General features: G+C 39.0%; 1 protein-coding gene across 3 annotated transcripts in view; it reads left to right on the forward strand.

Annotated features, from left to right (window-relative positions):
• DOCK8 (dedicator of cytokinesis 8) overlaps positions 1-18,569 on the forward strand; it is a 316,592-nt gene that overhangs the window by 270,876 nt on the left and 27,147 nt on the right. For all 3 annotated transcript variants that reach the window (XM_027839563.1, XM_027839565.1, XM_027839564.1), the window contains 6 exons: positions 1,272-1,372; positions 4,717-4,909; positions 10,259-10,402; positions 12,530-12,661; positions 13,674-13,808; positions 16,840-16,929. In XM_027839563.1, coding sequence (XP_027695364.1) covers positions 1,272-1,372; positions 4,717-4,909; positions 10,259-10,402; positions 12,530-12,661; positions 13,674-13,808; positions 16,840-16,929 — 795 coding nt within the window. The remainder of the gene's footprint in view (positions 1-1,271; positions 1,373-4,716; positions 4,910-10,258; positions 10,403-12,529; positions 12,662-13,673; positions 13,809-16,839; positions 16,930-18,569) is intronic.

Below are 18,569 nucleotides of genomic sequence, written 5' to 3' on the forward strand. Positions count from 1 at the left end.
GATACGGTACCTTTTATAGGGCAGTTTATTTTCAACATTCGGTAACCATGTATTGAGTGCCTTCTATGTATATAACACTGTGCGTAGATGCAAAGACACATATAAAAGTAACTTAGATACAGTCTCTGCACTTGAGAACTTTACAGACTTTCAGGGAATATGATATTTGTGGGAACATGCAATAGTTACATAATAATGCTAATGCAGCCTAGAATATGAGAGGCATGGAATGCTATGTAAAATGTAAGAAAGAAAAGATCATTTCCAACTAGAGAGGGAATCATAATAATTCACTTATACTGCATATAAAGTCTACAAAGCACTTTCTTCACAACCCTATGGAGTAGGTAGTATAGGTATCATTAGTCCCATTTTACAAATAAGGATGCTGAAGCTAAGAAACCTGTTAACAAGCTCAGTAACTTGCCTATAGTCATACAGCCAATGGATATCGCACCAGGATTCAATCCCAGGTCCCTCCTAACTCAAAGGTCCTGCTACTATAGTCTTTCCTTGATAGATGCTAGGAGTTCAATAGAGAACATAGTGGAGGAGATAAGGAGGAGAAGGAAAAAAAGAAGGAAGAGAGAAAGGAGGAAGAGGAAGAGGAGGACAGGGAGAAGAGGAAAAAGTAGGTGGGGAGAGGGAGAGAAAAGAGAATTTCAAGTACAGGGAATGGTGCAAACAGAATCAAGGAGGCTCCTTGGGCCATTGTCTTAACAAGACCCAAAGACAGCTTGTTAAATTTATTTAATGACGCAGGAGAGAGTGAACCCAGTTTTTGTTTTGTTTTTCTCTTCAAGGATCACCTGTAAATAATGGTAGGTAGAAAATCTAACAAGCAATCACTTGTTCATGAGTCAGAGTCCCTTTATGGGCAGTAAGCTTTATCGGCATTTTATTTTCCAAGTCAGATTCTTTCTTTAATGGATGTTCTACTTCTCCCCTTCCAAAGAATTTAGTTTCTATGTCACTGCAATAAAACTTAAGCCAGCCTAATGCTAGCAATCTTGGAATGTTTGTACACAGGATGCTGCCTCCAGCTCCAATGTGACTTCTGAGAACTGTAATAATGTTGGTATGGGCAAAGGTGGGGAACCTGCAGCCTTGAGGCCACATGTGTTCCTCTGGGTCCTCAAGTGCAGCACTTTGCCTGGACTCAGTCAAAGGACCCAGAGGGCCACATATGGCCACAAGGCCACAGGTTCTCGACCCTTGGTGGGACTTTAATGTGACTTCTGAGAACTGTTATACTGTTGGTTCCACTGCAGGTAGAAGAGCTTCTCTGCAATCTCAACAGCATTTTGTCGGACACAGTGAAAATGAGGGAGTTTCAAGAAGATCCAGAGATGCTCATGGATCTCATGTATAGGTAAAACATCCTGGTCAGATGAAAAAGGGGACATGAGTGTCTGGGATTCATAGGCTCACAGGATTGCATATTTTGAGTTGGAAGAGGACTATCATAAAGGCCAAAATATGACCCAACCACTTGATTTTACAGATGAGGAAACCAAGGCCCATTTTAAGAGGTTAAGTGACTTGGTCAGAATTATACAGTTAATTAGTATTTGACATAGGCTTCACACTCAGGTTTTCCTGAAATCAAGTCCAGTGCTCTATATGTTATCTCACTAATAAATCTAACACAGCGCGTTTTTTTCTACATGGTGTTGCCACACATCGGCAAATGTGGGAATAAATGAAGACAACTTTCAATAACAAGAAATTAAGGGATTAAATTTACAGATGCACTCTACTTTTAAAAGGCCCTACTTTTAAAATTCAAACTTCGCAAAGAGAGAAAGAGTAGCATTATGGCAAGAGAGCCAGTGTTGGAGCCCCTTAGACCTGGGGGTTTCATTCCTACTTCTGACATGTACTGGCTGTGTGACCCCAGGCAAGTGTCTTAACTTCTCAGTGCCTCAGGCAACTCTAAGGCTGTAGGTTGCTGAGATGCTAATTAGCTTTGGTAAAGGGAGTTTCCTCAAAAGTAGTTCTCTATACCAAATAAAGCCATAGTAAAAAACAATAACTTGCAAAACAGTAAATGAAAGTGACTTTTTTTTACAAAACGAGATTAGCCACATGATTTTGTTCTATAAATAAACTTCCCTAGAGGCCAATATGATTCCATTTTTTGAAAAGTAAGTTTTCATCCAACCTTTCAGAATATTTATCTAATGAAGAACAAAGTCAAGCTAAACTCTAACGGCAGCTTTCTTATATTTCACAATGTGTTAAAGAGAGATAACTTATCATCTTCCATATTAGTTATTTGATATATTCTATCCCACAATCAAAAAACACTTCATAGGGACCTGCTGGGATCTCAGGATTGTAGATTCAGATCTGGAAGAGACGTTACAGTCTATCAGTTCAAACCTACCATTTTTTAGGTGAAAAAGCTGAGGCCTAGGAAGGTGAAGTAACATACCTAGGGCCACACAGGTAGTAAATAGTAGAGATGAAATCTGAATCTGGGATACCGTATGCAATGTATAATGCAGATGCTTCTTTAACTTCTATCTTAGAAAGTTGCCCATAACACTAAGAATTAAAGTAATTTGTCTGTGGTCATACAGTGACCAGTGAAGTAAAGATTTTAACCTTGTCTTTTTTTTTGCGGGGGGAGGGCAAGGCAATTAGGGTTAAGTGACTGGCCCAGGGTCACACAACTAGTAAGTTTCAAGTTTCTTGTCTGAAACCGGATTTGAACTCAGGTCCTCCTGACTCCAGGGCTGGTACTCTATCCACTGCAACACCTATCTGCTCCTTTAACCTTGTCTTTATCAGCACTGCTTACCAAGGCCTTTAAGTTTCTTGATAAAAATCATAGGTCTAGAAAAAAAATTTGTCTTAGGTACAAAGCTTGGTGCTTGGTACTGGGAGAGATATAAAGATAAGCAGGATATAATATATAACCAGAAGGAGCTTATGATCTAATAAGATAAATAAGGAAAAGGATAGGGATTAGACCAATGATTGCACTGATACAGGGACCTCCAATATTAGAAACTCCTTCTATCAATGCAGGTCTGAGCATTCTCTGCAATTTATAACCTTAAAGAGTTGCCTAGAGCACTGGGAAGTTAAGCCCAGGGTCATAAAACCAAGTGTATGTTAGAGGTAAATCTTACCAAGTCCTCCTGACTTCAAGGTTGGTTTCCTATCCACTAAATGATACTGCCTCTCACATAAATATAATATATTCACATAGCTGACAGGCAAATATGATACAGAATATTAGAATATGTTAAGGGCATAGATGGAATACAAAATACTTGGGGATCAAAGCAAGGAGGAATCTTTCCAGTCAAGGGGATATGGGAAGACTTCATGGTAGAGGTGATGTTTGAACTAGGTCTTAAAGGAAGTATGGGGGGCCATCTCCGATTATTCTGATCTATATATTGCCACTGGACCCACATGGCTCCAGAGGAGAAAGAGAGGTTGGTGACCTTGCACAGCCCTCCTTCACTTTAAATCCAATTCACTTGCAAGTCGTGGCATCACCTTCCTGATGTCATGGTCCTCTTTGAGAACAAAGGACAAACAACAAAAAAGGAAATATGCCTAGAGACAGAGATGGGATGGCGATAGGATAGGGCATTCCAGTCACAAGGAACTAAAGTAGGGCAGTGGGAAAGCACAGAATGTGTCACTGTCCTTCAGTGCCAAGCACACAGTGTACATAAAAGTGACTTCAGTGGAGGAACTAAGTTCAGGCTGAAGAGGTCAAAGTTTAGTCAGGAGGCCATGAAGAGCTATTAAGGGTTTTTAAATAGAGAAATGACATAGTTCAGACCTGTGCAATGGGAAAATTAACCTGGAAACAATTTTTAGTTGGATTAAGAATATGGAGAGACTTAAGAGGGAAGATCTGTTCAGAGGCTACAGCAAGAGAAAAGATGAGAGGAGATAATGCAAGAGATTACAGAGATCAAATTGGCAAGGCATTGCTTTGATCCAATTGCAGACAGAAACAATAATTTTATTATTTTAATATATTTTATTTAAGATATTCAATAATTTTATAATTCTACATTTAGAACTTAATTATGCAGCCTTTGTGCATGTGGGAGCACATTATGATCTAGGGCACTGGTGTCAAATTCAAATAAAAAGGAGTGGGTGCCACTAAATCACGCATTGAGATGCCTGTGAGCCACATATTAACTTAGTTTTAAAATGTAATATTATCTATTTTTTAATATTTTTATTTATTTTGTTAAATATTTCCTAATCACCATTTAATCTGGTTTGGGGCACACTCAAGTGTGCCATACTTCGAGATGCATGTTTGACACCTCTGCCCTAGGGAGTGTTTTCGCCACAGAACCAGGGTCAAAATAAATGTGTCAGTACATTTGTCTTCTAATTTGAGAGGACAAGGAAGGAGGGGATGTAAACCTAATCTCAGCAACGACTTTTCTCCAGTCTGGCTTTTCAAGAAGCCATTTCTTAGAGTCCAATGTACACACACACACACACACACACACACACACACACACACACACCACACATACACACATACACACATACACACACTCATACACATGTGTAAGTCAGCTGGAATGCTGGTTGTTTCTTGTCTCATTTCCTGGATTCATTTGGGAAATTCTTGGCAAAGAAAAAAGAACAATGCATATGGAAAGAACTGGAAATGTCCATCTTCTCACTGTCAAAAACATTTTCCCCCTAACCTGTCTTCAGAATTGCCAAGGGATATCAGACATCTCCTGATCTGAGATTGACCTGGCTTCAGAACATGGCTGAAAAACACTCCAAGAGAAAGTGCTACACGGAGGCAGCCATGTGCCTGGTGCATGCAGCGGCCCTGGTCGCTGAGTACTTAAGCATGCTGGAGGACCACTGCTACCTGCCAGTGGGAAGCGTCAGCTTCCAGGTATGGATCCCATCTGCCTCTTGGTATGGTGCACTTTGGTTGTCTCTTCCACAGCTTCACCCTCTTGATCACCCCTTGGTGGTTCTAATCATTTACAGATGGGGAATGGAGCATATGACTTTCTTGAATGAATTGGTTTTCTTTTCTTTTCTATTTAGTCAATATATATACATACATACATATATATATATATATGTATATGTATAGTCAATATATAGTCAACTTCGTTTCTTGTCCTTAAAGATTTATAGGTGTTGGTATTCTGTACATGGGAAGCAGATTGTATCCCTTTTTGTGCATCAGTAGACAATATTTCCAGGTTGCTGTGACCAAAAAGAATTCACCACCTAGTGGCCAGCTCTTTGGCATTAGGCCTCTCCAAATTGGTTGTTGTTGTTCAGTCATTTTCAGTCATGTCCAACTCTTCATGACCCCCTTTTTAGGGTTTCTTGACAAAGATTCTGGCGTGGTTTACTATTTCCTTCTCCAACTCATTTTATAGATGAGGAAACTGAGGCAAACAGGGTTAAGTGACTTTCCCAGGGTCACACAGCTAGGAAGTGTCTAAGGCCAGATTTGAACTCAGGTCTTCCTGACTCCAGAACCAGAGCTCTATCCACTATGGCTGGTCCTTCAAGAACATACATACAACCTGGTCCTAGGATTGACTCCAAGCTTTAAAGCTTGCTTTGCTGAATTCCTCTCTGAGAGTATAGGATCACCTCTAAATGATGACACAGCTTCAAAGAAAAAAACTATTAATAACAGTGGCTTCAAGGAGATCTGATTTCAAATCCTGTGTGAGATACTAAGTAGCTGTGTGACTCACAAGCTGCTTAACCTCTCTGTGCCTCAGTTTCCTTGTCTGTAAAATAGGGACAGTAATAGCACCCACTTCACAGGGTGGTTAGTTGGATCGAATGAGATAATAGATGTAAAGTGCTTTGAAAATCTTAAGATACTATATAAATGTTAACAATTGTTAAAACATAGAATAACCCATCTGTGACTTAAAGGGATATCTACCCCAAACATGTGAAGACTTCCCCTGGCAGAATGGAAAGAGGAGAACAATTTGTCCCAACCAATGGCCATGGAGGCAGCTAAAGTAGGCACCGTGGAGTGCTTAGAGCTTGATCAGATATGAAAGACGCCAAGGTCATCTACTGCATCCCAGGCCATCACCATCACTTAATTTTTGTCCTGCCACTGGACTTCTATAACTCTGGAAGGGAGAGTAAGGTTGATAACTTTGTGTGACTCTTCCTCACTTAAACCCAGTTCACACACAAGTCAAGACATCACCCCATGATGTCATCGGTCCTCTTCAAAAACAAAGGATGAACAACAGTATAGAATTTGTTATCCTTACCTTTACAAAAGTACTTTCCAAACTTTAGAGAAATATTTTCCTATATGCCCTTTCTTTTAGCTTCCCTTCCACTTGCCCTCAGACTCAATTTAAGCTAAATTGGCCTGAGGAAAAAAAAAAACTGAAGGTAGAATGCAGCACTCTTTCTAGTTGGACACAGGAAATATTTATAGGGACCTGAAGAGTGGTTTCTATGCCCTATTAGTGCAGCAGTTACTGTCAGCCACACCTGAAAGTTGGGTCAGGCCAGGAACCACAGCTCTTTCAAGGTCAGGCATGCCCTGTTTTAATAGAATCAGGCAGAAATAAAACCTGTTTTACATGCACTCTGTCTTGAGAGTCTTAGAGTGGAATCTCCCTGAAGTCATAAACAGCATGATTACAGTAACTCCTTTGTATACAATGTATCTGTCTTTAGTCAATATTCTCTGAGTCATTTATTGTCCTTATTTACACCAGCTATTATTTTCTTATACCAGCTCTTTTTTTTTTTCTTTTGGAGATCTTAGTGGACTGGGTTGTTCTCCATCACAGTTTCACGAGGCTGTGTTATCTCCACTTCACTGTCAAAGAACCAGACAGATCAGATTTGTCTAAGCTTACAAGTTGTCTGACTATCTGATACTCATTGACCCAAATGGTTTTAGAACTCAGCTACTAATTTCACTAATTTTGATAGCAAATATGACCCCAGTTATTCTTCCTTAGATTTCACCTTCTATACCTGAAATTTCTCAGAAATATATTTTTGATTAGATTATTTAACTCCCTTCTCCCAAAAAATTGTCAAAATGCATGAGGTTTTCACATCAATTTTTGAATCAGATAAACACTGGCAAAATGGATTTAGATATGCTCTTTTTTCATATTGTCCTTTTTTCTCTTGCTAAGAAGGCAATCTGAGTGATGAGACTATGAAGAAGCACTTTAAACAAGATAACTTTTGCAATTCCCAGAAAATCGTGGGCGAACTCCATCTTTAAAGATAAATTATATCTTTCTTGTGTTAGATTTTAGTCAACTGTGACATTCCTGTTCCTTCCACTTCTTTGTCACCTCTTATCCAAGTTCTCAGCATTCCATGTAAATATTAATTAACATCATGCATCTGGACTATAAGTCATATGTTAATTTTTCCAGTTTTTGATTTGCTTACAAGAAGATAAGCTTGGGTGATACAAAAAAAAAAAAAGCTCTCTTTATGCAGGGTTTACAAAACACTTTCCTCCTAGCAACCATGTGAAGCTGGGTAGTACAAGTCTTACCATCCCCATTTTACAGATGAAGAAACTGAAAGTTAGGGGGGTTATTCTACATGCTTCCTGAGACTCCAGCCGGAGTCTCCTGATTCCAAATCCAGTCATCTTCCCATTCTGCTGGCCCAACTCTCACCATCAGATTCTATATTTCCTAGCCATGTCCCTCTACTTCTTAAAAACACTTGGACACTAACTGCAAGATCCCCTGTTTCCTGAAAAAGACAAAGAAACGTAGCCCTCGTTCATCATACCTGTTTGACTATTTCATATCATAGGGTCCCAATACTTTCCTGAAATAAATTCATCTCAGATTGATGCTCATGATCTCATTCTTTTTTTTTCCACTCAAAGAAAATACAGTTGTGGCGACTTTCTTATACATTCTGTTTCAATCTTATTCTGTTCCAATAAAATAAGTTATCAGCCAAGGAAAATGAATTATAGTTTAAAAAAAAATCTGTACAGGAAAAAGGAGTTCAAGGCCATCAAATTCCACAAAGCTGAGCTTTCTGGAATTCTGGGCCTCAGGGTGCAATATCTACTTCACAAATATGGGCCTGGAGATATTCTCACATACGGTTTCTTCTCCTTCCAGCTTTCCAAGGCCAGAAAAATGCTCCTAGAATGCCTTTTCTCTGATCACAGCTCTAGGCTTCATAACTTTGTTTTCTCCTTACCAGATGCTAGGGCCAGGGAAGTGGGGCATGAAAACAGACCCTTTCTCTTGAGCCACTAGATTCTCTCCATATCATGCTTTTAAGTATTCTGCTGCCTCCGATTCTGAGACACCATCAGAGAAAAACTGGGCAAGGACGTAGCAGAAAGGAAGAAAAGTCACAACCAGGCTAAAGATAGCTTTGAAAATTTCTAAGAGTCTCCTGAGAACCCCTAAACCATAGTGTGGTTTTAGGGATAAATGCGTAAAAATAAATAATCAATCAATAAACATTTGTTAAGCACCTATTATGTACCAGGCATTGTGCTAAGCCTTGAGGATTAAAAAAAAGGCAGAAGACATTCTCTCCCCTCAAAGAGCTTATGAGTAAACAGAATTTACTGAAGGAAAATGTATGAACTAATATGTAATTAATCCCACCCACAACACTCCATGAGTGGCATTCCTTCTCATTATTGCCAAGCAATATCACAGCTATTCAACTAGAAACCAGAGGAAAGTGGCAATATACAGTGTCCCAAAAGTCTTAGTGCCAAATAATGTTGCAGCTGTTTAAAAACTGCTATAAGATTTTTGGGACACTCTATATATTGCCACCTTTTCCCTGGTTTCCAGTTGAATAGTTTTAATATTATTATCAATATTATTAATTAATATCATTAATATCACTATTATTAATTAATAATTAATTATCCAATAGTGATAAAATAAATAATTAACAATTAATGTTATTGATATCACTATTAATACTAATTAATATTTTTATTATTTATTGAATTGGGCATTAATATCAACATTAATTATTAGACACCAATATTGATTATTAATATTGATTTTGTTAATATTATTTATTTAATTATTAATTAAATTTGGCATTAATGTTAATAATATTGTTAATAATATTACAACTATTCAACCAGAAGCCAGGGGAAAGGTAGCAATATACAGAGTACCCCAAAAGTCTTAATAACAAATAATATTTTTTTTGCTTTTTTTTTTTTTTTTTTGGTGAGGCAATTGGGATAAAGTGACTTGCCCAGGATCACACAGCTAGTAAGTGTGTTGTGTCTGAGACTGTATTTGAACTCACATCCTCCTGACTCCAAGGCCAGAGCTCTATCCACTGTGTCACCTAGCTGCCCCAATAACAAATAATAATACAGCTATTCAATGAGAAACCAAGGAAAAGGTGGCAATATATAGTGTGCCAAAAGTCTTAGAGCAGTTTTGAAACAGCTGTTAGAATAATAATAATAATAATAACTATAGTTAGGATTTATATGAAGCTTTAAGGTTTGCAAAGTGGGTCATCTCATTTGATCCTCACAGCAATCCTGTGGGGTAGGTGCTATTATCATGCCCATTTTAAAGATGAGAGAGGTTAAGTGAAGTGACTGAGGCAAGATTCAAACTCAGTTCTTCCTGTCTCCAAGCCCAGCCCTCTATCCACTGTACCACCCAGGTCCTTGTCCTAGATCAGAAGGTCAGTCCACCAAGGCTTAATAGGATCTCAGGTTACAGCCCTGTTAGTTCCCCTGGGCTTTTAACTATCACAGGTTGTGATCCCACCTCCATGCACCTTGAAGCTCTTTCAGTACAACCCACTGGCTAGTGGATTTAGACAAAAAGAGATGGCAGATGTCATCTAGCCCCAAATGCCTCATCTTACTGATGAGAAGGAAGTGATCACCATCTCCTGGCTTCCCCAGCTTCTAAGTCTTAGCTACAATCTTATATCCTGCAAGAAACCTTTCCTGGTCCCCCTTTATGCTAGATCCTCTGCTCTATGATTATCTCTGATTTATCCTGTCTATATCCTTTTAGTACATAGTTGTTTACATGTTGTGTCCCCCATTAGACTGTGAGGTCCTTGAAGGCAGGGACTGTTTTTTGCCTTTCCCAGCATCCCCACTACTTAGCACAGTGCCTGATACATAGTAGGCACTTCATAAATGCCTCTTGACTTTATTCTTTTTTTGTTTTTTTACTTTATTCTACTTGTCTCAACTGGCCCCTCAGATTTATGTTGTGCTTTGTTTCAGAATATCTCTTCCAATGTCCTGGAGGAATCTGCAGTCTCTGATGACATCCTATCCCCTGATGAGGATGGTGTGTGTTCTGGGAGATATTTCACGGAAAGCGGCCTGGTTGGGCTGTTGGAACAAGCTGCTGAACTTTTTAGCACGGTGAGTGGTATTAGAAAGAACTCCAAAGGGTGTCATAATGTTGAGAATTTGAAGACACTGTTATCAGTTGAGGGAAATATGGCTTTTTGGTAATAAGCTCAGAGGTGTGTACTTAACTTTAAATCCCAGTGGCTAAGGTGACAGGTATCCAGGGGCTGGGGAAGAAGTAAATTCCATTGAACTCTGCATCCTTTCTGCAAGGGATTAGCAATCCTTTCTTTATTATAACACTACATTATGTTAGCTGTACTGCTATTTCACTGTGTTACTGCCTTTTTATAGGGAAAAGTCAAGTGATTCACTGGAGTTGCATAATGAATTAATACAGCCATACTGATTTTTGTTCCTTCCTAGTCAAGCAAAAAAAAAAAAAAAAAAAAGGTTAGGGATAAGTCATTAAAATATCTGGGAAGGAAAAGGGAGGTAGTACAGTAGGCCTCTCTTCTAAGAAAGAGATCCTCCCTAGACTGTATATAGATACACTTCAAAATAGGAACCTCCCAGGACCCTATTCATCTCCTGCTGAACCTTCAGCATACTTAACAGGTGGGCAAACCAGTTTTGGTCATTTGAATTCAAGGCAAAGGAAAAATATGTAAACATTATGACAGATTGTTCCATTATTTATCATCTGTCTCCAAATAGCTCCCTCAATGACCGACCAATGTCCATTTTTTTAAGGCTTTGCTAAATTTAGCAAACCGTATTTATATCCCAGGGCAGCTAGGTGGCACAGTGGATAGAGTGCCAGTCCAAGAGTCAGGAAAACCCATCTCCTTAGTTCAAATCTGGTCTCAGACACTTACTAGCTGGGTGACCCTAGGCAAGTCACTTAACCCTGTTTGCCTCCATTTCCTCATCTGTAAAATGAACTGGAGAAGGAAATGGCAAACCACTCCAGTATCTCTGCCAAGAAAACCCCAAATGGGGTCAACAAAGAGTAGGACATAACTGAATAATGATTAAACCACAGCAACAATTTATTTTCCTAAGTGTCCTCTTTTTACCTAATTTGTGTTTCTGTTTCCTCTCTAAAAACTAAAACTTTTTTTCTTTTTAATAATTTTAATGTCTCCTCTTTTTTCTCACCTCCTTTCCTCACTATCTCCCCTCAAAATGAAAACTCTCTCTAAAGGATATCCCACCTCCAACCAGAAAAGCTGGTGGGTTCTCTGGGGAGTTCTAGGCCTCATCACTTAAAAATTGATGCCCCCTCTCATTATTACTTTATGGGAACCTAGATGTTTCCTGACTCCCACTAAATATCATGAATAGGTAGAATATTTAATACGTTTAAGTTCATAGAATTGTAGACAAAACTGGAAGGGACTTTAGAGTCCCTAGCCTAACTCCCCTCCTTTTACTCATGAAGAATGGGGCGCTTGTGAGATGAAAGGACTTGGCCCAAGTCATACCAGAAAGTAAATAGTAGAGCCAAAATTCTAACCCAGGGCCTCAAACACCAAATCCAACATGCTTCTCACCGTACCAGTCTGCCTCTCCTTATTTAGATGACTTTAATTCCTAGGAGAGATGGAGGGAATAGACCAATGAGTGTAAACAGAGGACCCCAGAGACAGGAGGAAGGCTTGGGTTTCTTTAAGTGCCACAAGGCTGCCCAACCCTGGACAATTCATTTCACTATTCAGTGCCCTGGGAAATTCTCTAAGAATATAAACTTCATATAGAGTTACCTCTCTATACTGGTAGAGTTTCGTCACCAAGAGTTCCCCCATACCAGTGAAATCACAGGTCTGGACAAAAAAAGAATCCTTAAGAATATAGAATAGGTACTAGGCAGAGAATAGATTTAAGCATCACCTTCAACACTGCATCTTAGGCAACATTTAGGCAACACTCCAAACACTACTTTTTTTTTCTTTTAATTAATTAATTTATTTTTAGTTTTCAACATTCACTTCCACAAGATTTTGAGTTCCAAATTTTTTCCCCATTTCTCTCCTCCCCCCACCTCAAAATGGCATGCATTCTGAATACACCTTCCCCTGATCTGTCCTCCCTTCTATCACTTCCGCCCCTTCTCTTATCAAACACTCCATTGTTTAACAATGATTTAAAAGGTCCTATTATATTTAATGTTTTTGTTTTGTTTTTCATTTTAATAAGGGAGGATTGTATGAAACTGTCAATGAGGTCTACAAGCTGGTCATCCCCATACTGGAAGCTCACCGGGACTTCAGGAAGCTGACCTCAACTCATGACAAACTGCAGAAGGCTTTTGATAACATCATTAACAAGGTAACTGGGACAGATCCCTTTCCAACTCATCCTGTGGCCTGATTGCTGTATTTAGTCACAAACGCTGAGGGTAGTCCATATCTCCATCCCCCGGATCTTTACCTCCCTTCTTTTACCAGGGACTTCTCCTTCTCGTAGTATCCCATAATTTGTTACATGGCTAACAATGAATGAACAGAAATGAAATGGGACCTGAGAGTGTGAAAAGAGGGGAAGTCTGGTAATTACAGCCCAATGCAATATTTAATTCATTTTGTTGTTCAAAGAAAATCTGAAAATTTTGCTTGTGTGATTTGGATATGAGCACCTTACAGGAGACCTTAGGAATCAAAAAGGAGAGTGACGTAGCCAAAAACACTCCAGGAATTAGTAATAGTATTGAGGCTGTAATCAAGAACAAGAGCTGTAACTACTCTGAGACAACCCGTTCTTCACCCCAGGGTACCAATTTGAGGGGAGCTGGTGAGGTATACTCACTCCCTGGGGAGTTGCAGTGCCTTTCTGAGAATGGAATGCTTTCTCCTCTCGGCTGCATCAATCACTGTCCCTTTTCCCTACCCCCTAGTCCTCCATCCCACCTGTACTTCTTCAATGTGAACCTGCCTCTGGATTACTATGCTCAAGTCTAGTCTCATTGGCTCCCCTCCCCCACCTCAGACAGCAAGAACCGTGCTCTACAACACTCAGCCCCAGAGTGACTCGGTTAAACAGTCCTCAGTTAAACAGTCCTCTGCCCCAGCTAGTGCCATCTCCCCATCCCTGCCCTTGCTAAACCGAATTTGCCCCAGGCTCAAGAATTCCTAGTTGCAATTCTAACCAAGAGCTCCTATTTCTTTTATGTCATTTCCAAAGTTCCTTTTATAAGCATCAAAACTTGTATGTATTTATTATTGTTTTTATGGATGATATTTTCTTGATAGTGATCGTGGCAGTAGTAATTTAATGAACACTATTCTTCTTTTTATGAGAGAAGCCAGAGTGTAAATATGGAATCTTGCCTTTTATTTACCAGGGTCACAAGCGGATGTTTGGAACCTATTTCCGAGTTGGTTTCTATGGCTCCAAATTTGGAGATTTGGATGAGCAGGAATTTGTTTACAAAGAGCCTGCAATTACTAAGCTTCCAGAAATTTCACACAGGCTAGAGGTAAGAAGTGTGGCTTTCTGTGCTTGGCATCTAAAACTTTCCTGTTTGGGGAGGAGGGGACAGGAGGGGTTGGAGTTAAAGCACATCCTTCTAGGAAGCTTGAAAAAAAACAAGCCATCACTGACCAGGGGCTTGGCTTCACTGATTCACAGAAACCACTCCATACTGACCATCTGGCAATCACACTGGCAGCTGGTGGTGGGAAAAGGTTTGGAATGGACCCTTCCTCCACCTCTCCCCACAAGTCCAGTGTCTGGTTATCAGAATGTGTAACAGCAGAGATAGCACATCATTTGTGTAGGTCCCTTTCCCAAGGTACTTAGGTTTGCAGGGACCTTTTTGGCACCCTTTTCCAAATTCAGTGGGACAGTCCTCAGTTTCAAGGGAATTATCCAAGGCTAAATCAGTGAATTGCCCCAGGAAATATTTGTGGCTTGCAGGAACTACACTCTCTGCTTCATGTGTCTAGGTAACGCACCCTAGTTCTGATATAGTGACTCCAGGGTTGTCCTCAAATAACAACCACATAATCCATCACCAGGATTGTACTTGAAGCCTATCCAGCTTGGTGGGACCTGCTAGAGTTAGTACTATCCTGGATAGCCTTGGAGAACTTGAGATCGCCTCTGCATCATGATAAGGCATTGAAGGAAGACTGTAATGGAGAAAGTCGTAGAGAACTCATTTTTTTTCTTTTAGTCTGCACTTTTATTTTTTTTGGTGTAGGGAAGTCCCAGTGTGGGAATTCACCTTATTGATACAGATCAGAAGCGATTCTGCAATTTGTAGACAGTTTTGAAATTTAAATGTTGAATTCATTGTATGTTTAAAAAGAGAAGCAAGATGTACATAATAGAGATTGGCAGGTTCAAATGCAATCCTATTTTTCTATTCTACTTTGAATATGAAAATGATAATTTTATTTGGTATTTATTAAGCACAGAAGAAAATGAAATTAAAAAAATAACAAAAAAATTATATTGTCCTAGAGAGTTACCTAGGGAACTGAGAAGTTAAATGACTTGACCAGGGTCACACAGCCAGACTGTGTTAGAGGCAGTACTCATCTTCTACAGGAAGCCTTTCCTAATCCCTCTTAATTCTAAAACTTTCCCTTTGTTGATTTTCTCCCATTTATCTTCTTTGTACCCAGTTATTTGAATGTAGTCTGTCCCATTTGATTGTGAGCTCCTCAAGGGTAGGGACTGTCTTTTGTCTCTCTTTATATCCCTAGTGCTTAGCATAGAGTCTGGCACATAGTAGGCACTTAATGTTATTTACTGACTCACTTGAACCTATTCCAGGTCTTCTTAACTCTTAGGCAATAATAATAATAATAATAATAAGCTGATAATTATATCTTCCATTTCTATAGCACTTTAAGATTTATAAAATGCTTTCCTCACACCAGCTGAGTAGTTTGTCTATGTATTATTATACCTATTTTACAGATGAGGAAACTGAGTCTCAGAGAGGCAAATTAATGGGCCAGGATCACACAGGTTCAAATCTCACTTATGACAATTCAAAGCTGCAATAAAAAGAGAAAGCATAGAACAAAATTCAAAGAAAACATAATCCAGAGGACATGTCAAAATAATAATAATCTTGAGAACTAAAAAACAATGGCAAAACACAGCACTGTAAAAACTGAAGCACAATCAGATTACTCCTCACTTAAGGTCCCTAGGACACTTCATGATAACTAGCATAGGCATGGCACACATAGTGTATGCATTGCCTTACAATAAATACCTTGAATTTATTTAGCACACTGCTTTTAAAATTATGAGGTTATCTCAGTGGGCCTTATATTATCCCCTTCAGGAAAATTGGTAAGGAGTTATTATGCCTGCTTATACATACGTAAACTGAGTCTTTTTGATGCTGTTCAGTCATTTCAGTTGTATCTGACTCTTCATGACCCCATTTGGGGTTTTCTTGGCAAAGATACTAGAGTGGTTTGCCATTTTCTTCTCCAGCTCCTTTTACAGAAGAGGAAACTGAGGCAAAAAGGGTTAAGAGACTTGCCCAGGGTCACACAGATAGTAAGTCTCTGAGGCTAGATTTGAACTCATGAAGATAAGTCTTCCTGACTCCAAACTCAATGCTCCATCCAGTGCAACACTTAGCTCCTAAATTGAGTCCCTAGAGAGATTAAATGATTTGTTTAAAGTCACACAGTTAATTGGTGAAAGTGCTGGAATAAACTTAGATCTCTTTATTTCCAGGTTTGTATTGTTTCTACCACTGGCATTCTGAGATGCTCTACTGACTTCCTCCCCATTTTCTAAAGCCCAACTCGCATGCCTCCTCCATGAAAATTGTCTTTAATCTCTTTACCATAAAGGCCTTTGCTCCTTAGACCTCACATAGAACTTTATTTTGTAACTTGCTAATTAATGCATTTATCATATATTACTGTGTGTTATAGCTTTGTTTATACATGTACCTATTATAACTGTGTATAAGAATGTCTCACTCCTTTCTAGATTGCAAGCTTCATGAAGGCAGCCACTATGTCTTATCTAAACATCACAGCGTCCTTGAAGTTCTACCTAGCACAGAGCTAGTATTTAATAAGTATTTGCTGCATCACACTGCAGTGAATGGAACTGCCTTTTGCATACTTTTGGCTACAGTTTGCCACATTAGGAAAAGATTGGTGGTCTCTGAGTTTATATAGTGTGAATCAGTGAGGCTAAATTCAGTGGCAACACACCCTGTGGGGATTGAGTAATTATTAATTAAATCCATTTACAGACCATGGTATACCTATAATAGGAATGTGTTTATCAGTTGTCAGGACAGAACTTTTCTTTATTTTGGGTTGTGGAAGCTCTGAACCTGAACCTTGTTCATTAGCTCCAATGTTATTCCAATGTCATCCCATTGCTAGAATGTTCAAGTGACCAAAAGGTAAACCCTACACTTCTTCCAGTCTTGTCCTACATTTCCCAAATAGAGAGGGGGAGAATATAGGGCAAGTTGTCAAAACAACTTTTTAAGAATTGTTGCTTTTTTTTCGCAGGCATTTTATGGTCAATGCTTTGGTGCAAATTTTGTGGAAGTAATTAAAGATTCTATTCCTGTGGACAAAACCAAGCTGGATCCTCACAAGGTATGGGATGGATTTATACAACAGCATTACCCTTGAGACTCCTCCTTTTTGGCAGCTAGCATGTGACCCTTTCAAATGTTTAAATGCATCCTACATCCCTTAACTGTTGCCTAGTATGGGGGGTGGGACAGGAATCAGCTTAGTCCTTAAAAATCATGCTCCAAGAAAATCCAAATTCAGCACAAATGTAAAGTTCTGACTAACAACTCACCAGGCAGCTTTAGTTCACCGCTGCCATATGCAGGGTCACTATGATGCTGGTCAAAGCAGTAAGGCTATTAGCTTGGTAAAATCTGCAGCCTCTTCGGCCTCAGACACTTGAAACTTACTAGCTGTGTGACCCTGGGCAAGTCATTTAACCCCATTGCCTAGCAAAAAAAAAGAAAGAAAGAAAGAAAAAGAAAGAAAGAAACAGGTAAAATATGCAGCCCCAAGCAACGGGCCTTTGTGTTTGAAATTTCTTTTGTGAAGACTGATTCAGGTAGTGAAAAATCTTTGCCCTTTCTTTATCCTTCTCCATATTTCCTTATAATTTCATCCCCACACCCATGATGAAACAAACATCTATTGATGCAAGCTTCAAGTATAAAGGTGTTGAAGCCTTAGGAAGATAGCACTTGCCATGTTTGACATCAACAAATAAGCTTGAGATATCAGTGATACTTCATGCTGTATGCCAAGTAAAATGAAAAATAACTTTCAACAGAATTGTTGAGGTGAAAGGGATAGGGGTGGATCACACTTTTTCTCCCAAGAAACTAGAACTTTGTTATGAGGGACAATGTAATGTGTCTGCAGAGTAGGAAGAAAACTTTGGATTCGAGATGAAGATCTGGTCCTGGATTTTTGTGTCATAGAAGTTAGAATTGAATGCAATAAAATATGACACAATGCAGTGCAATACAATACAATACAACACAACATAATATAGTACAATGTAACAATACAATTTAACACAATGAAATAAAATGTGGCAACATAATACAATGCAATGCAATGCAACACAATACAATACTATGCAACATAATACAATTTCACAAAGTGCAGTACAAATACTGTATTATTCAATCCCTCTTTTCCTTCAAGCTCCACCTTCTTCCTGAAACCTTTCCTGATTCTCTACAACTGCTAGCGCCCTCCCTTCCCTAACTATGTTGTATTTAGCTATCTTGTATTTATTGGTATTTATTTTCTTTATATTTAGTCTGTATACTTCAATATGTAATTGTTCTCTCCCCCATTAGAATGTAAGATCCTTTGAAGTTGGGTTTCATTCTCTCTACATATATTCTTGGAACCTAGCACAATGCAAGGCACACAGAAGGCAATTCATAAATTCTTGATTGACATCTTATAGTTTTTTTTTACCTGGCCACCATAGCCACCCAATGACACCAAAGCCTATGGTCACAGCCATTCTGGAAAATAGTGTTTCTCTCCTTTGAATAACATCTTGTTAAGTGTTCACACTAAGATAGAAGTGCTCATAAACTAAGACACAAAAGAAGTTTTGATTGGGAGGAGGAAAAGGGGTTCGACTTAATACCCTGATGAGCTGTTCACACACAAAATCTCTCTCTCTCTCTCTCTCTCTCTTTCTTTCTTTCTTTCTTTCTTTCTTTCTTTCTTTCTTTCTTTCT

This window comes from Vombatus ursinus, unplaced genomic scaffold (assembly GCF_900497805.2).
Source record: "Vombatus ursinus unplaced genomic scaffold, bare-nosed wombat genome assembly UNPS02014832.1, whole genome shotgun sequence".
In the NCBI taxonomy this organism is placed as follows: domain Eukaryota; kingdom Metazoa; phylum Chordata; class Mammalia; order Diprotodontia; family Vombatidae; genus Vombatus; species Vombatus ursinus.